At 37.2% G+C, this 20,500-nt stretch overlaps 1 protein-coding gene across 4 annotated transcripts in view; it reads left to right on the forward strand.

Moving 5' to 3' along the window:
- The window catches only part of rtkna (rhotekin a), a 74,991-nt gene that overhangs the window by 50,629 nt on the left and 3,862 nt on the right, over positions 1–20,500 (forward strand). For 3 of the 4 annotated variants that reach the window (XM_051893985.1, XM_051893986.1, XM_051893988.1), the window contains exons 2-11: positions 7,338–7,537; positions 8,725–8,786; positions 11,448–11,501; positions 12,181–12,298; positions 13,854–14,078; positions 14,442–14,536; positions 15,272–15,378; positions 15,463–15,591; positions 16,390–16,555; positions 18,048–18,152. In XM_051893985.1, the coding sequence (XP_051749945.1) occupies positions 7,338–7,537; positions 8,725–8,786; positions 11,448–11,501; positions 12,181–12,298; positions 13,854–14,078; positions 14,442–14,536; positions 15,272–15,378; positions 15,463–15,591; positions 16,390–16,555; positions 18,048–18,152 (1,261 nt within the window). Of the gene's footprint in view, positions 1–7,337; positions 7,538–8,724; positions 8,787–11,447; positions 11,502–12,180; positions 12,299–13,853; positions 14,079–14,441; positions 14,537–15,271; positions 15,379–15,462; positions 15,592–16,389; positions 16,556–18,047; positions 18,153–18,748; positions 18,840–20,500 lie in introns of all 4 variants that reach the window. The other variant, XM_051893989.1, reaches the window with a different exon arrangement.

A 20,500-nucleotide genomic window follows, 5' to 3' on the forward strand; every position in this document is an offset into this window, starting at 1 on the left:
CCTGTTGAAGCTGTTATTTCCTTAGAGACATTGCAAATGATGGAGCTTCCACTGCCAGTGTTTCTTCAGTATTTAGGTAGCGTTCTGAATGGGATGACAGGGTTAACGCAGGTCAGCTGAACCCTGCACAGCAGCTTTCCCTGAAATCAAATTCAGTGCCAAAAGACTTCTACCGTTTCCTCTCAAACAATGCTTGTGCCTGTCCTGGTTGTCATAAAAATTTTACTCTTCAAACTCCAGAGAGGATTATTTGTGTCAGTGGTCACTAGGTGTTTATTTGCAGATTTTTAGAGCTTGTTTTCCTGCTGTAAATGAATAAAATGAGGGCGTATACTACAGACACATTTTATATTTTATATACTGTACACTACTGTTGCAAAATTGAGGGTCTGTAAGATTTTTTTAATGTTTTGAAAACTTTGCTCATTAAGACAGCATTTAATCAAATATAAAGTAAAATCAGTAATATTGTGTATCATTATCACAATTTAAAACTGTTTTCTATTCTGAATAGAAATATAGCATTTATTTGAAATACCGTTTTCAAAGTCTTGACTGTCACTTTTCACTAATTTAATGTGTACTTGCTGAATAAAGGTTTCTTTAAAAAAATTACTGACCCTAAACTTTTAAATGGTGGTGTTGTTGGTTATATATTAGGAATTACATAATGACATAAAATGTAAAAAAAATAATAAAATGTTTATATATTTTTAAAAACAAAACTGTCTATTTTTCCACTGCAGTGGACAAAAATGAATTGGCAAAGAGGATATAATAAAGTGTATTATATTTTTAATAATTTTAATAATATAAATAGTTTTATGAATTACACAATAACATATATAAAATGTATTTATAATAACAAAACAGATCTATTATAAATGGACTGTATAGATAATACTGGTTTGGAATGCTAGCTAGATAGCTGGCTATGCTTACTCATCTATTCTTGTAAGCTTATGTCTTGACTTGTTGTTAGTATGACTTATCTTTTATGTAACTGGATTTCTTAGCTGACGAGAAGCATTTGCCTTTTGCCCTGCAGAAAACTGAATCACCAAAACTTTACTCAGCCATCAATGTCCCTTTTTGTCCCTTCCAACCCCACATAGCTCCTTTCAAAGCTCGTTTCTTTAAATCTACATCCGTATCAGTGGGAAAGTCCTATACTGTTCTCAACGCCGACTTGAACCACAAGAACAAAAAGAGGAGCGCTGGGATTGGGTGGAACAGATGGGGAAGGCGGGTGCATATTTGTGGTTGACTAATTGGAGGTTGACTGGCCTCGGTCAGTGAAATCCAGTGTGTCTGTGGGTGTGGTCAGTGATTTGGCCTTTTCAATTGGTGTTTTGCCTTTGGGTGTCACCATATTTTCTCTCTTCTGTGTGAGAAAGTCAGGGTTGGGTAATGCAGAAAAGCACATTAATTAGTGTGGTGCGAACTTTTGACTTTTAGTGAAAAGCAAATTGTTAAAGTCGCTGAAGAATATAATACCAGTCTTTTCACTTATTCTATAATCTCCCTTAGTGCTAAAGGTGATGATAATTTCCTGTGTGTTTTTTCAGGCCTGTGGTTAACATAGTTGGCCATTTTCCAGTGCTTCTTATGTTCACACCCATTTAAGCAGCCATAAGCAAAAGCAATCCATGTCATACCGTGTTTTTTAAGTTGGTTGGCATAGCCCAGAAGATTTCATTCTCTTTAGCTTTGCAGTTTAAGAGTTACAGCTGCTGCTGTCAGTCAGGAGAGCTTCACACAGATGACTGCAGCCCAGTTTTCATGACAGGAAATGAATTCACAGCATTTGAATTCTCTGAGAAGAGCAAAATATCCTCTTAGATGTAAACTTTGACCCATTAAAGACATTTAAAGGCAAACAAAAGCTACAGCTCTCTGCGTTGCTTGTCACCAGCGTATGTTGCGCTCTGGATGTTATAATGCTGTTATAATGTCTTAACTAACAAGACTTCATCGGTCAACCGGCTTCAACAGAAAGTTCATATGCTGGTCTACTCTAAAGTGATCTAAAAAGTTAGTTTACCACAGGAAACTTGCAATGATATGAGAAATTACTGTTTGCAAAGAGTTCCTCTTGACAAATGACACATCAGTGCAGCTAATTGCTAACATACATTAGCAAGGTGAATTTCCTATCATGTTGCAACAGTGAAAGCTCTGACTATCTGAGACTTGAGGCTTTGTTTTCTGATGTCATTGCTGGTAATAGCATAGGAGAGAGGTCAAAGTTTAAGATTTAGCCTCAGCGTGAGAAACAGAGCAGGCAAAACTAGACAAAACAAACAAGCGGTAAGAACATTATCCCAGAGAGAAATGTCCTGCAGGATGTCACTTTATGCAACGATAACCCAAGAGGGCCTGTTAACTTGTTATTTGGTAGGCTGGATTAGGTCACAATGGCTAATGACAAAATGGTAGCAAAATTGCCTTTAAAAGCAATGTGGTAATTGCCACGTGTGTCAGCTTTTCATAACACTAATGGGCTTTTCACACTATGCTTAACACTGTCTTAACGTGCAGATTATGGCCACTTTTAACCCAGGCTTTAGCAACATTTCACACTTGTAATGTTAAAAGAGGGTTAGCACCGTTTTTAACCCTGGCTCTAATTGGAGAATTTATTGAACATTAGGTATGCTTACACTGATTTTCATCAATTGAAATGAATCCCATCCTCTGTCAGATTCTGAAAGATCTGTTTAAACGTTCCAATTCAATTCACATATTCATTTAAATGTGCATTACATCTGTTCCGAACACAACTTCAGAGCATGCCCGGTGCCTAGAACTTGAGAAAACCACTGAGGGAATGGAGCTATCGTAAGTTTTTGCCTTGATGACATATTTAAAAAGAAAGTTGGCTTACATCAGAAGAGCTTTTTATCAAATATTTAGTAAACATTCAGTTCTTAAGACAAATTTACAAGATGTAAATAAACATATGCATGCTTGTAAGACATAAAATGCAATGGCACTGCGCAAAGTAGTTTTGAATCCGATTGAAAAATAGTCTGATACAAGAATTTATGTGCTTAATTTTTTTTACTATTGATCGGATTATTTCAGCTCTGGACTATTTTGGTGCATGTAAATGTAGCTACTACAATGTGAAATGCTAACCTAAAACCCAAAAAAATTAAAATGATAAAAAGTTGTTCAAAACCTGCATGACTCACTTTCTTCTGTGGATCACAAAAGAATATATTTGGATTTTATACATTTACGTTTTTGGATTAACTGTTCCTTTATAAAATACTATCATGGATCTAAATAACTTAGCTTGATGTTAACAAAGGGTTAAAAATCTTTAAATGAGTTCACTTTCAAGTGTGAAAAGTCTTTGTAAACATTTGGGCTGAAATGAATCAAGCTGCAATCATCGACCGGTGTATCAATGTGCTTTAGATCAAATCAGCATCTCATTATCTGGCTCCATGTGGCTGGTTCCTCTGTTTACATTCTTTCATTTGTCATTACAAAGCCATTAGTTCACATTCATTATTTAAGGTATTTTCAGGGGAAAGACTTCAAATTTGTAGCCTATTCTCTGAAGACCGTAGTCATTTCCCATGACTCACGTCCCCTGCCACTGAAAAAATGTGCTTCCGATATTCCTCCTGCGGTCGTATTATACATGTCTCACATCCACCGAGTGCTTTGAGAACAAGACCAGCTTCATTGTGTAATTATTAGCAAGTCCAAGTAGTTTGCACATCTCAAAGCAATAAGCCAATCATTTTCCTGGCGGTCCTGTAGCTGTAGGGTTCTGGGGTTTCTGAAGTGTGGCAGAAATTAACATGCAAGGCATTTGTCACTGTAATTACAGACTCATTAGTTTTTTCATACTCTTTCTTGTGTCCTCTATCTTTCTGACGACTTGGGGAAGATTCCATCTCCCTCAATTATTCCCATCTGGGTTCATTTTCAACACTCACGCTTCATTACCGGGGAACAAAGTGCTCGCTGTACTCTCCTCCCTCCTCTTCCTTTTCGCTCCTCCCTTGCTCCCTTGCTCTTTCACACCTTCTGCTGCCAGCCCGCCACAATCACTCACACTTACACTGATGACTGGCACACACACACACACACCGCCTGCCGTGCTGCTCTGCCCTGGCACTTGTCACAGGGGAGGCGGTGCTTGGCAACCCTGCAAATGTGTTTGAAGGGTCTTTGTGTCATGTGGTTGTATATTTACTACATGCTAATTCCTGCAGTGCGAACTTAAGAGTTTATTTTTGAAGTCCTTACCTCACCTAGACTGCATTAATTTGATAAAAAAAAAAAAACACTAATATTGTGAAATATTATTACAGTATTACCACAATTTTCTAATGTATTTTAAAATGGAATTTATTCAAAGATGAATTTTCAGCAACATTACTGCTGTCGTCAGTGTCACATGATCCTTCTGAAATCATTCTAATATGCTGATTTGCTGCTCAAGAAACTTTATTATCAACAATGTTGAAAACGGTTGTGCTGCTTAATGTTTTTGAGGAAACTGTGAAACATTTTTCCAAGATTTTTTGATTAATAGAGAGTTAAGAAAACATTTATTTGAAAAAGAAATCTTTTGTAACATATATTTTGAGCAATTTAATGCTTCCTTGTTTGTGTGTGATTGAACAATGGCATGAAAGTGAGCAAATAAAACAAGTCAAGTCAAGTTCTAACACTTTACACCATGCAGATTGTTTTAATGCAGCTTTACAATACTAAACAGGAAAGTAACGGATTTAATGATGCAAACTTCATCAAATATAATGACAATAATGTTGTTATTCAGCTCGAGGTGAATCAATGTTGATTCAGTTCAATAGTGGTGTCGACGTTGCAAACTTCAGTTTTGGAAAAAAAAAAAAAAAAATGAATTCAGCTGTAAAGCAGAAGACAGTGTCTGCTCAGTTCAGCTCAAGTTTTTTCCTCATCTGATAGTCAGTGCAGTTAAATCAGCAATATATAATAATATATAATAGTGTGTCAATAAAAAATACACGTATTACAACGGTGCCCATCATTTATGCACCAACTAATCGTGCTGTGGCACAAACTCAAATTTCATTATGCAATCTGAAGTGGAGCAGTTGTTTCCTGCGGCCAGTTACATAAACTGCTTAGACTAGTCTTAGTTGTCTATATTTTTTAAGACTGGTCATAACTTTTCTAAGTCGGTTAAATAAAAGGTTATTTTGGTATCATTTGAATTGGAAAAGCAAGACTAATTACCCCTTGGTTAACTGCTGGTTGGTCAAACTAGTTTTTAAGGCCCAGTCTTAACACAGTGGCTAAGTTTATGCAACTGGCCCCTGGTCTAATTCATAAATGAGTTAAAAATGTACATAGCCACTTAGCTTACGTTTAGCTCGGCGCAAACTTTTTTCCTACCATTTTTGGTTTTTGATACTACTACTACTACTACTACTACTACTGTTAAACTATAAGAAGTCAATATTGGGTCAAACAGTTTAACACTGTCCTAACCAGTTGAGCTATTAAGTATAAGTATATTAAATAAGCTATTTTCACACTGAAAGCAAAACTGGTGCGATACCACACTATCACATGAAAAGTTTTAAAGCATTTTTTTTATTCTTAAAATTTCTTAAACATATTCGTCATATCAATAGATCATCTCTCTCTTATTTCTCCAGCTCTGCTTTTTCTCACACTGACAGTGTTTTGATGGCTCAGCTCTGTTCTATATGTACTTGTCTCTGTTTACAAACAGGATGGTGGCTGTAATTCCCTGAGCTCTTATCTTGAGTCTCATAAGAATCTTAAGTGGTCACGGTTGGTTTGTTGTGTTCTGCCTTCCACAGGGGTTCATGCTTTTGATGCTCATCTAGCCCATCTTTTGACTGTGACTGTATGACCCAATGCAGCAAATCCTGTTTTCACTTGAAAGGAGAAACAAAAGGAGGAGCTGTCTTAATTGATACCTGGTTAGACCTTAATGAGCTTCTGACAAACGAGGGTCCTTGCACACAAACGAGGGTCCTGTTGTCATGGCAACAGGAGCCCCAGTGGAAGGCAGAAGCGTAAAGCATAAGAAAGTCTGGATTATGTCACTTGAAACTGTAAAGACAGAACAGTGACCAATAAAGCATTTTCATCGGTTATTATCTTTTGTCAGATTAGACAGAATCTTTAGATTTACACAAAAAAATAAGCCTTGATGGATGGTAGTACAGTCGGTGTTACCAGTTATCGATCATTTAGGCAACAAAACACTGGAAAGAAATACGTCTGTCCCTCACAGCCTCATTTTCACTTTCAAGGTACAGTGTATAGTCGATATGAGTTAAAATGGACTTGTTTTAGCTCTCTCAAGATTTGTTCTCAATTGCTCTTTTTCATAATTTTCTCTGCCTCATTCATTTCCATGTAGACTTAATGCTAAATCCCACTCCAGAGTTAATTTAAATGACAGTAGGTTATATTCACCCTTTAGAAATCCTCAGTCACACCTATCTCTCTTTTCTTTCTCCTTTTCTCCTCAAGCACCCTCTTTTGTTTCCCTCTTCATCCCTATTATTTCTTTTATTCCTGTCCTGGATAATCCTGCCTCGGTTCACTCACATCTTCCCCAGGGAATCTGGGACCCTTAAAAGATGCTCTTCCCCATCTCAGATGCTATGGCACCACATCCGGACAGTTTGCCACTCTCTGTTCATGTGTAAATTATTTAGCGTCCTGGTATCTGCTTGTTTGAGGGTAAACAGAAGTCAAGAGGCCAGAGCATCTCTTTCAGCTTGTTAACCCCCATATTCAATTTCATACTTCACTGCATTGAGACACACAGCAAGCTGGAGCAGCCCATTACAGAGGTCATGTGACTGGAGTGTGACCTCTGTGCAGTGCCTTTGGATATTTTGGATTAATAGAGATCATTTATGGCCTGAGAGTGTATGATATGGTATTTTATGTATTTATCAGTTAAGTGAAGCAGATAAAAAAAAAAAAAAGTCAATGACATGTTTGTTTTTGTGTTGAGTTTGTGTCTTTCCTTTTAAAGAGTCTTGTTTGACTCCTCATAAATCATCTCAAGGCCCTGGAGACATGGCAGTCAACCTAAAATTGTTCAAAATTGAACTTTAGGTTACACTGATAAAAGTCATTTCTAATGGTCAGATCATGAAATTGCTTGACAAAGTACCAATTGCACATGTTCACTTTTCGTAGAGTGTATGGCCAATATGTCTCAGTTTGTTGTATGAGATTAACTGCCATCGTCCATTTGAGTAAACCATTTAATACTACTTAAATGTGTACAACTAGACAGCAGTAAACCTGACATTAGCCTCTGTTTTTTCCAGGACAGTGACATCCAGAAGAAGATCGACTATGAGATTCGAATGCGTGAGGGTGCGTGTAAGCTGCTGGCCGCATGTTCCCAGAGGGACCAAGCGCTGGAGGCCTCCAAGAGCCTCCTCACCTGCAACGCCCGCATCATGGCCTACATGTCAGAGCTGCAGCGCATGAAGGAGGCGCAGGTCATGCAGCGGATCGCACGCAGGTCAGAGCTCCATGTTAACCTTTCTCGCTCATTGTGACAACTAACCTATGCCACTCACATATGCGTTAAAGTAGCCAGAGCAACTTTTCTTTATTTACGAATAGACACGCACGGACGAGTGACGTATGTACGCAATTTCGCGAGACAAGCATCCCGCTCTGTCTAAAATAAAAACACTTATAATAGACTTACCATAGTGAATCAGGGTAGGACAAAAACACGTTTTGGAAGAAAGATTGATGGTGTATTGACTCATTTTTTGTTTTTTATGTATTTATTTATTTATTTTTGAACAAAAAAAATGACATGGTGCACCTTTAACAAAGTTTGGTTAAACTAAATTAGATGTGAAATTGATCTTTGATGTTTGTGGTTATTTTTTTAAAAGGTAAACCAGATAATAGGCCAGTTTCTTGGGGTCAGGCATTTCTAATTGTACTGTCAGCAGCAGTAAATATGAAGTTTAATCAAAATATGCATAGCTGATAACTACACTTTGACCAAGTACTTCAACATACATGAATCACATGCTTATATGCTGTCTTACTAAAAATAGATGAATGTATTCACTTAAATTAGAGAAAAATGGACAGACACAAAGCACATGACTGCAGAGTATAGGTCAGAAAGAGTTTAATGTGGTGAGTGTTGTTCATTTTAGAGGTTTAACCTCAGCCGCTTCATCAGGATCGTCACTTTAAAGCTAGTTTCAAAGTGTTAAATGTCAATTTAAGGCAATTACAACAAGGTTTTCTTTTTAGTCACATCGTTGGCACCAGACACATAACAGATAAACAAAAATAAAGCTTTGTTTAGAAAATGTTTTAAAGCTAAAGTGTGTAATGCTTCGTATCCCAATTTATGTATGTAACTGTAGTTAGAGCATTTGTAGGTTAACAAACTCGTTGTGCTGGCCAATATGGCTGTCATCTTGAACTTATGTATGGATGTCTTTATTTATTTGATAAAGACATTGCTTTATTTATTTGAGCATATCAACCAATCTGACACAACAGCATTGGCTCAATCAAAAGTATGAGCTGACCAATGGTAGACAGGGGAAGTGCTCAGGAAATAGTCAGTATTTTTACAATTCCATATGGTGACACACACTTCAGCTTTAATTATAACAGACTTGAAGCATTTTACACATTGTGGTTTGTGTCTTATTGAGTGTTTTTGTTCAGGTCTTCTGATGCAGGTCCAATGGATGACCGATCCCCATGTAAAGGCAAAGTAGCCATTTCAGGTACGTTTGCAAAAAAGAATTCAGGCTGCCGTGATTACTTTAATTTGCATAATGAAAAAATATACACTGCTGTTCAAAATTTGGGGTAGTGTAAGATTTTTTTTTTTTTTTTTAAAGAAATAAATAGTTTTATTCAGCAAGGACACATCAAAAGTGCCACAGTAAATCAAAATTTACAGTAAAGTCATTTATAATGTTACAAAATTTTATTTCAAATAAATGCTTTTTTTTTTTTTTTTACTTTCTATTCATCAATGAATCCTGAAAAAAATTGATAATTGATCACACTCAATTGGCATGTTTGGTTCGATTAAAACGATCCCTGGTGCGATTGCTCTGTTAGTGCGGTTCATTTGAGCATGTGTGAACGCTGCCATCCGAACCCTGGTGCGCACCAAACAAGCGGACCGAGACCGCTGAAAAGATGGGTCTCGGTCCGCTTCCAAATGAACTCTGGTGCAGTTCGAATGATATATGAACGCAACACGGACCAAAGACATGTAAACGAACCAAAAACAGGAAGATGAGACCCTAAAAAGGACAGAATCCTGACGCATATCGTTTTTTTCTCGTCATAGTCCTGAGTTTGCCCATTACAGGCATCAGACGCTAGTCTCCGTGCAGCAGATCGTTTGTGTGTGTGACGGATGGATTCCCGCCGCTGTTTTGACTCCTTTACACATTTTATAATCTCTTCACAAGTTTCTAGCTGGCCAAAATACCATCACATGCAGGCTACGCACACAACGAGCGCATATACCTCAGTACACAGCATTGTTTTGGATGTTCGGTAAGTTCCGTCTCAAAATAGGCAATGCGTCTTAAAATCCGACCAATCAGGTTGTGAATGTATCCCTATGCCTTTAGGTTCGGTGATAAAATTGCCAATCGGAATGCTAATTGGACCAGGACTAAATGTTTTTTCTTTTTTCTTTTTTGGTCCGGACCAAATGAACTAAATGAACCGAACTACAAGTGTGAACGCACCCTTAAGATTTGGTAACACTTTAGTTTAGGGTCCAGTTCTCACTATTAACTAGTTGCTTATTAGCATGCATATTACTTGGATAATGGCTGTTTATTAGTACATATAAAGCATCTTAATAACTATTAATAAGCAGTAATTAGGAGTTTATTGAGGCAAAAGTCATAGTTAATAGTTAGTTAATAGTGAGAATTGGACCCTAATCTAAAGTGTGACCTTAGATTTTTTTTTTTTTTCTTAAGCAGCAAATCAGCATATTAGAATGATTTCTGAAGAATCATGTGACACTGAAAGTGACGTGACGTGTAGCCAAGTATGGTGTCCCATACTCGGAATTTGTGCTCTGCATTTCACTCATCCAAGTGCACACACACACACACACACACACACACACACCGTGAACACACACCAGGAGCTCTGGAGTAATGATGCTGAAAATTCAGCTTTGTCATCACTGGAAAAAATTACGTTTTAAAATATTTTCAAATAGAAAACAGTTATTTTAAATTGTAATAATACTTCACAATAGTACAGTTTTAGTGTATGTTTCATCAAATAAATGCAGCTGTGGTCAGCATAAGAGGCTTCTTTCTTCTTATCGACCCCAAACTGAACGGTAGTGTATATAATATTCACTGGTTTTTAATTTGTGTATTGTGTGTAAATCATGCAAACCAGTCTGTTTATACGGGTGTCTGAGCATTAAATCACACCCCTGCTGTTTTATATATCAGCGCCTGTGTCTCACAGTCTGCTGTGGGGCTTCTTTTACGAGTCATCCTCCCCTCCTCACTGTCTGGATCTTTTAGAGGGACCAACCCCCCTCTTAACACCCAGTGCTTTTAACTCCCAGTTCAAACTCCTTGACTGCACCCATGGCAATTTGTGTTTGAGATCTACAGTGAGAGGCCTGTAGGGGTGATACTCAGTAAATGCTGTAATGACGTCATTATGAAGAGGGTAATAGAGGACCTTATACCCTCACTTCACAGTCACATGCACACTAATGTAAACCACACTCATATGTACTCACAGACAGAATGGAGAAAAATTCGGTGCAATGATTTTATTGATTGCTAAACGCATTATCAAATTAGACTAAATATTTAATAAACAAACACACTTGCAGAATTTGATCAATGACGAGCATTTCTGTTCTGCAGAAATGTGCTTTACTTTCTGCAGCTGCAGATTCTGTGTGGGATTCTTGTTCATGTGCTGTTATTCCATCACACGAATGCATAAAGACTGTTATTTAGTTCATCCCACGCACATACAATCTAATATTCCTACATGAAGCCTACGTTTTGTCTTTTCTGCTGTCCATCATCTGCAGTCAGTATCCTATTAATTGTTCCCTAATAGCCTCTTCCTATTAATTTAATGAAATTCTGCTGTTATTATCAAGCTTGATTGCACAGATCTTGATAGAGAGGCAATTCCAGGTGGGCTGGAGTGATGAATTTGGTCTTCATGTGGTGGGTGGGCCAGTATGATAATGGCAGCATGGCATAAAGTACCAGATGTGTGTTTCAAATGTATTTTTTTCTGTTGATTGACATGGAGTGACAGTCAGCAATGGTTGCTCGCAGCTGTGAGTGACACTGAGTGTGTGTGTGTGTGTGTGTTATAACCTTGTGTGTTTCTCTCTGACCTCCGACTCCTCTGTGTTGCAGATCTCCGGATACCTCTAATGTGGAAAGACACAGAGTATTTTAAGAATAAAGGAGGTAACATCTGTTTTTCCTTTTCATTTTGATATGAAGGTTAAATAACACTGTATGTTGTTTAATAACCCACTGAATATCACACACACAAACAATGGGGAATACAGCTCTGGTACATTGTGCATTCAGTATATGCATTACATGATAACGAAAAACACATTTATTTATGAAGCGTTCAGGCCCAGCAAAGCCCTCTGGGTAAGCAGAATATTATTACTGGCATTGGAAACCTTTTCCAGACAACAGTGACTAATGTATTTTCGCCTAAGGTGCTTAGAACAGCTGACAGAGGTGACATTATGTTGATGAATGTGACACAGGAACCCACATGCGTGTGTTATTCTCTCATGGGAAAGCTTTTATATGTGCTTTATCCTGTTAATAGGAACATATATTTTAATAGCCATCAAAATGATTAGGGCAAGAACGTTTAGGACTGGTTGCGCCACAATTTTTCATGTTCTACAATTTGTTCAGGGGAAAAAAATGACACTGATACTAATGTTGGTCTGAGAAGGAAAAAGCAGGACAGCACACACACAGGTGCAGGAGTAAATGTTTCCTGAATGAATAGAGCTGCTTTGGGGGATTTTACAGGCACTGTGCCAAACCTGCAGCTACACTGGGGAAGACTTCTAAGTAGAAATCATGTACAGTAAATGGCTTTGTTTTATTTCTTCAGAGCTGCATCGGTGTGCTGTGTTCTGTCTGCTGCAGTTGGGTGGGGAGATCTTTGACACAGACATGGTGATGGTGGACCGGACGTTGACAGACATCTGCTTTGAAAACACAATTGTCTTGTGAGTTTACATGTTGTGTACAGTGTACCTATTATGTTCTTGTATTATTGCAAAACACTTGTGCTGCTATTTAGGTGGGATACGGGTAAGGTTAGGGACGGGTTTTGTGGTATGGGTAGGTTTAAGGGTCGGTTAAGGTAAGGCTCAGCATTGTACGATGTAATTACAGAAATTAATTACATCTATAATTACATGCAGGCATTTTTAAATACAAGTTCAGAAGTTTTAAGTGCACACTACTGTTCAGAAGTTTGGGTATGGTAAATTTTTTAAAAATCTTTTCAAAAGAAGTCTGTTATGATCAAAAAGGCTACAATTATTTGTTTAAAAAATACAGTAAAATTGTGAAATATTATTAGTAAAAAAAATGTATTAGTAAAAAATACTTTATTTTTTATTTTTGATCATTTATTCCTGTGGTGGCAAAGCTAAAAGTACTCTTCAGTCTTCAGTGTCACATGATCCTTCAGAAATCAGTCTAATATAATGATTTGGTGCTGAAGGAAAATTTCTTATTATTATCAGTGTTGACAATAGTTATGCTGCTTAATATTTGTTTGGATACATAGGCGTAATTTGCGGGTGGGACGGGTGGGACATGTCCCCACCACTTTTCGCTAGGGTCGATATTGTCCCCACCACTGTTTGAAACATCTCGTGGCACGAATGTATCTAATAAAAAAGAAGCCGCTAGTTGATTAGCAATTCGTTCGTGTTCAATAATAGGCGATCTGGCGCTGGGATGTTGTTTTTGAAATCATGCTGAGTGCTCGATTGCCGCTGTTATTAGTGGCGCAACAGTGTTCTCTTGGTGCTCATGCACACTGCGCAGTCTTCACACGAACGAGCGCTTCAATCTATCAGTGTTGTGGAGACTCTCTATTCCAGTGGTCTCAAACTCAATTTCTGGAGGGCCACAGCTCTGCACAGTTTTGCTCCAACCCTAATCAAACACACCTGATCCAGCTAATCAAGGTCTTCATGATTACTAGAAACTTCCAAGCAGGTGTGAGTTGGTGCTGGTTGGAGCTAAACTGTGCAGAGCTGTGGCCCTCCGGGAATTGAGTTTGAGACCACTGCTCTATTCGTTCCAGTGGAATCACAAAACAAAATGTGCATAAATGTGTCCCTGCTCTTGATATACAATCACTGATGAACATCTTTGATTTTAATGAGAAAAAAATTTAAATAAATGATACGAGGGCGGATTAGAATCTAGAACCTCTGGCACGCTGAACCCCCCCCCTCCCCACTGTTTGGATATATTTTTTCAGGCTTTTTTGATAAATCGGTTTAAAAGAATACATATTAATTTAAATAGAAATCTTTGTTAAATATAAATTAACATTATAAATGTCTTTACTGTCACTTTTGATCAATTTGATGCATCCTTGCTAAATAAAAGTATTCATTTCTTTAAAAAAAATCTTACTGAACCCGAACTTTTTTGAACGGTAGTGTATACTACTGTATATGTAAATGTATATTTGCTCTCTATTGATATCAGATGTGTGACAGACATGTGCTTCATTAATGCTGTGTTTCCTGTGTGCAGTAATGAGGCCGGCCCAGGGTTCGAGCTGCGTGTGGAGCTGTATAGCTGCTGTTCAGAGGAGGACTACTCAGCAGGCAGCACACCGCGGAAGCTGGCCAGCAAGCTGAGCTCGTCTTTGGGCAGGTCAGCGGGAAAGAAAATTAGGGCGGGTTTGGAGCCTGGAGCCTGCAGTCCCACCAGCAATGGAGGAGGAGCGACAATCCTGCTGCCTGTGCCCTCTGTACCGTAAGTGTGTAGAAACACAAACACACACACACACACAAACACACACACACACACAAACACACACACAAACACACACACACACACACACACACACACACACACACACACACACACATTTTTTAATGTCTCTAATGCTCTCCAAGGCTGCATTTTTCTGAACAAAAGTACAGTAAAAACAATAATATTGTGAAATATTATTAAAAATGTGAAAATAACTGTTTAATATTTTAATATCTTTTAAAATTTAATTTATTAATTAATTTGATTAATTCACCAGCCTATCATGTAAGTAATTCAATTACATTTGTATTTGACAAACCCTAGTTTAAATATGTTTGCATATTCCCTGTTTTATGTTTACAGGGGGCCCAAATATCATCTTTTGGCTCACACGACCCTCAATCTCTCACACGTTCAGGACAGCTTCCGCACACATGACCTCACCATCACAGGAAATGGTAAGAAGCCATCTCTTTCTACCACTGCCTTTCTAAAACTCTGTATTTAATTAGGAACATCTTTATTTGGGGTGTATATATAATAAAATATATATATATATATATAATATGTGTGTGTGTGTGTGTGTGTATACTGTATATATCAGGCACAAAATTACAGTATTTTATCTGTATTTTTTACTTTTGATAATATAATGATATGTAGTATTTTTGATAATAGTGATTAAAATAAGATGCTTTATCTGATAAAGAGGTTGTAACGTCTAAGTTCTGTCATCAAGTGCTTCTGGGATTTTATTTAAAGCACGTTTGTTTTATGACATGATAGTTTTCTTCACATCGCAGGTAATCAATTACAGACAGGCCTGCAAAGCACATTTGTGTCTTGTCGACATCTGTCAGATTTATTGTGTTAGGGTCACGCTCATAAACTTCTTTAGATGGCCAGTCGTGGTGTGTGAAGGGCCAATAAGAGGCGCTTATGGCCGTCTTTATGTCTGAGGAGTTACTGCAGACAGTCTTACAACCTGAGTGTGGGCCGCTCGCTCTCACAGATGATAGTTTAGTTTGCTGTAAAATATGTACTAAAACTATAGGGTGCAAAACATGACGTCATTTGAATAGCTTGTTTACTGGGTTTTAAAAATACAGTTTCTAACTTTGTAAGATCACACATTCCTTTATCATTCTCTCAGTAGGAGTGTCATTACCGTCTCATTTTGTCTCTCTCTGTAGAGGAGTGTTCGTACTGGCTGCCTCTGTATGGCAGTGTATGTTGTCGTCTGGCCGCTCAACCTCACTGTATGACACAGCAGATGATGAGTGGCTGTCTAAGGGTAAAGGTGTGTAGGAAATATATTCACTCACTTCAATATCATATGTCCCCCATTTTTCTTTGGCTAATGTTCTCCTTCCTTTCTCTCAAGCTTGGAGGTGAGCCACAAGGCTGGACAAATGTCTATGGTGTTTTAAAAGGAACAAATCTCTTCTGTTATCATCAAAAAGAGGACATGGAGGCCAGTGTGGAGCCTGTTTTAACTATTGGTATTAACAAAGTAAGCCACATTCAGTCACTCTGGGAATTTTAAGCAGGCTCATTTATGCACGTTATCCGGGTCATTAATCTTCTTTTGGAAATATCATGAGATTTTTTCTATTATGATTTTCATAAAAGAATTCTTCATATAGATTCTCTGTTTTTAGAAAGATGTTTCTGTTCGAAGATTTTTCATTATGTCAGTAGTTATGAAAAGACTTTTTGTTTGGTGTGCACTGGATCTGTATCTTTCAGTGCCCCTAGAGACTTGTGTGTCATGAGCACAAAGAGCTTGTTTTAACATCTGAGAGCTGCACTGTGAATCTGCACATTCCTCAGCTCTCAGGTGACTGCTGCGCAAGGCAGAAGCTTTACTTGTGCTCTGCTGCCACCTACTCGTTTTAATTGAAATTACTTCTAAATACTACACATGAGCTTTTTCTCTACAGGTCAGCTATTAATTGATTATATAATCTGACTTCAAACTAAAACTTTATGCATAGTTCATAATGTTTTAAAAGAAAAATTTTGAAAGTGAAAAATATCCTTTAGAGAAATGTAATGTAAGCTTTAATGTAGTCAACCAGTCATTATTGCAAAATACAATACATTATTTTGATTAAAAAAAGACACTGTATTATTATATGTAGTTGATATTATTAGTATTATTGTTTTCAAGTACACATAAACAAATATGTGAGCAGTCAACCATTTTTTCTTCTTTTTTTTTTACTCCCACAACTATCATATATTGGCTTACCGTTATGTACTATATATATAGTAAATAAAATGTTGTTTTCGTGTGTTTCTATTTCAGGAGACAAGAATAAGAGCTGCAGAGAAGGACCCTCATAGCAAGGCACAGAATATCTGTATCACTAACCAGTATGGAGGAGAGGAGGTGACGCACACACTAGCAGCAGACAGCAGAGAGGACACACAGCACTGGATGGAGGCATTCTGGCAACAGTTTTATGATATGAGTGAGTACATGAACTGTCAACTTATTAAAATAAACCATATCTTGCATTAAGTGACCAATTTATTCTAGAACCATAAGCCAAAAGAGATGAACATTACTGTGCAAAAATCCCTTAAAGGTGCAGTAAGCAATTTCTAAAAGAAACGCTGATGAAAGTGGGTCGGACTGAGCAGCACAACACCCTTGTTAGCCAATCAGCGGAAGGGGGCGTGTATGAGCAAGAGGGAGATTTGAAGAAAGACTGTAGAAAGAGAGATGGCTGAGAGACATTACAAAAGAGAAAATATCAGAGGAATATCACAGGAAAAAAAAGGGGTTATGATCAGGCATGAGATTTAGGACGCACAGTAATATTAGAAAAGCTTTCCAATGCTGGAGAGACCTACACTATATTGCCAAAAGTTTTGGGACGCCTGCCTTTACATGCACATGAACTTTAATGACATCACATTCTTAATCCGTAGGGTTTAATATGGATTTGGCCCACTCTTTGCAGCTATAACAGCCTCGACTCTTCTGGGAAGGCTTTCCACAAGGTTTAAGAGTGTGTTTATGGGAATTTTTGACCATTCTTCTAGAAGCGCATTTGTGAGGTCAGGCAGTGATGTTGGCGAGAAGGCCTGGCTTGTAGTCTCCGCTCTAATTCATCCCATCTATCGGGTTGAGGTCAGGACTCTGTGCAGGCCAGTCAAGTTCCTCCACACCAAACTCACTCATCCATGTCTTTATGGACCTTGCTTTGTTATGATACCACAACAGTTGACCGTGGAATATTTAGTAGTGAGGAAATTTCACGAATGGACTTATTGCACAGGTGGCAACCTATCACGGTACCACGCTTGAATTCACTGAGCTCCTGAGAGCGACCCATTCTTTCACAAATGTTTGTAGTAGCAGTCTGCATGCCTAGGTGCTTGATTTTATACACCTGTGGCCATGGAAGTGACTGGGTTTCCAATACTTTTGGCAATATAGTGTATGTGGGAAGGCCTGACTGTATGTTAATTTTTTTGTCATTTTTTTTTTCTTTGTCATTTGTTCGTCATCTTCGCTTTAAGCATTATTTTGCTTTGCATCAGCTGTGATAAAGAGACTTCCACTCTTGCATTGCATGTTTGTGCATTTTAGCAGTGGAGCAATGAAGAGGGGGCCGTGTTTGTTTGGGTTGATTTCAAATATCAACAGTGTTTCTCAGAAATTGCTTACTGCAACCTTTAATTATGGTAAAATCATGTTTATGTCAGCCTTTGAGTGTCTTTTTGCTGTTATGAAACAATAACGACAGCAATATGCTAAAATACACAATGTTTAAATACATATTATTTAATATTAATAAATAATTTGTAATAATATTAACATATTTATGAATAATAATTTCATAATTATAATGGCAATAAATAATTCTTCTGCCAAGTAATATAGTTTATTAGCCTGATTGCAGGCTCAAAACGTTTGCCAAAGACGTTTAACTAAGCCACTTGCGCCCTCTACAGGCCAGTGGAGGCAGTGCTGTGATGACCTGATGAAGATCGAGCTGCCTTCACCACGCAAGCCTGCCATAGTCACGCCGAAGCAGGGCTCCCTGTACCATGAGATGGGTGAGTGCATTCAGACACCTTTTAAACACATTTAGAGGAGTTTTAAGCCCTAGTTTGTCACAAAATAAAGACCAGAACTGCAGCACTACAGAGCCATAACACTAGACAGATGATGACGACAGAAATAATGCACAAACAGGATTTCCTGTCATGAATAACACAGATGTGAGTCTAAAGATGATGTGTGGATTAAACTGCATGTCCTGGTCCTCTTTCAGATCTAAAACTTTCTCTTTATCAATTTATCTCCTTTTAACTGCTAAATGAGAAAGCTGCTGTTTCTGACAAACTGACAGTCTTTTCTCTCTCTCTTTCTCCGTCTTATTTTCTCTGTGGTTTTTATGTCCATCTCTTCGCTGATGTTTTCCTGTCTGTTTTTTCCCTCCACTTTCCCTTTGTTCCTCACTATTGATTTTTCATAACTTTTGTATGAAATCATGTACATTCCTGGTTTCATGCCTTAAATTTGTAATCCAAACATCCATCCCATACATTCCCCAACCACTTTACTATTATTTGGTTGTTATATAAACACTCATTCCCCGTGCCCTCCCCACAATCCTGGTGCACTTTGCTGCCCTCCCCCTCCTCCTCAGTGGCCCCTGCATCCGGTGAGGGGCTTTTGCTGCAGGATAACGCTGTCTCTGCTGAGATCCGAGCTCTGCTCTCCTCCTATTACAATGACAGGTGAAGTAACTGTAATGAGAAGTTACATGACCTCACCTACTACCCACATAAGATGCTACTGTCCCATGTCATCCCAACCTTTTTTGTCAACCCGTGACCAAAAACTTTTACTTTATGTAGATGTCAAATATGGCTCTAACTTTTTATAAATTCATCAAATAATTTACTTTATTATTATTATTATTATTATTATTATTAGATAACACCATAGTAGATTGATGTATTTAAATTGCTTTTAATTTGACTTGTTTTAGTTTAAAGCTGCAGTCTGTAACTTTTTGTGGTTAAAAATGATCCGAAATCAATCAACCAGCCAGTGTTCAAAACTATCTCCTTTCCTTAGTTCGATTCACAACGGTAAGATTGTAATAATGTTTTCTAGTAAGAGCGGTACTGGTGGGTTTCCGCGGGAAATTCGAGCATGCAGCCGTTCGTCTTTGTGTCATTACGTCACGTCTGTATACATAAAGGAGGAGTCCTAGCTAGTAGCTATATCATGTGAGGATGCTGCTTGTAGCGGATCATTTATCGCCTTTTGTCACAGCAGCTGAAATAATTAAACTTATCATTTTGATGGCGGATTGTAATCCAGAAAGATCCAAATGACAATCATCAGTGACAACTGGAGATTCACCCGTAGTCAAAAGCAAAAGACGTCGGACTGCGGAGTGGCTACAGAAATTGAAATATATAGGTTACGCTAATACACACTAAATAGACATAGTCACAATTAGATTAGATTTAATCACCATTGGCAGCGCGATTTATTGTAATGCTTTTCTTCTCAGTTGGTCAGAACGAAAGTGGCAGACATGTTACTCGTTCAGATGACATTTTCCAGTGAAAAATCTTATTTTGATCATACTTCCAAGATGTAGAATCTGTGATTCTGAAGTACAGTATCCACACTGATGTGGTGTCTGACACCAAACATTAGATTCATCCAAACAGGGTCGTGCCGATGCACAACGCACATGACGATAATAATTCCACATATAACTGCAATTGCAGGATTGAAACAGAGATGGCGACAAAGAGGCAAAACTTCCGGACTGCAGCTTTAATACAATTTCTAATTTTATTTAATTTTTACTCTCATTATTTTTAATATATTAATTTTAATTATGTTATTTCAACAATTTATTTTTATTCTAAAAGTAAAAATATAATAATAAAAATATAAAATGTTAAAATGAGTAAAAATAAAAGTGCAAATTGCTGTTTTATGTTAACAAAATTATTTTATTTAATCTTATTTTATTTTAATGAATTTTATTTTTACTTTATTTTAATTTTACTTATTTTATTTAAATAATTTATTTTATTCTAGAAAGTGAAAATCTAATGTTAAAATAAATTTATAAAGAATAAAAAATTTAAGTGATATGGTTTTATTTTTACCAGTTTATTTTAAAATTTTTATTTTATTGTATTTTCACTTTTTGTACACATTATATAACAAAATAAACAATTTTATTTTGTATTTTTATTGCTTTAATTTTTACTATTTTTAAAATTATTATATTATATTATATTATATTATATTATATATTATATTATATTATATTATAAACTCAGATTACATCAGATTCCAACATTTAATTCCAACCGATTCCAGCTTGTCAATATTTTAGTGTGAGAAGAAGCTCAGTGGTCAAAAG

This window comes from Ctenopharyngodon idella, chromosome 5 (genome assembly GCF_019924925.1).
Source record: "Ctenopharyngodon idella isolate HZGC_01 chromosome 5, HZGC01, whole genome shotgun sequence".
NCBI lineage: Eukaryota > Metazoa > Chordata > Actinopteri > Cypriniformes > Xenocyprididae > Ctenopharyngodon > Ctenopharyngodon idella.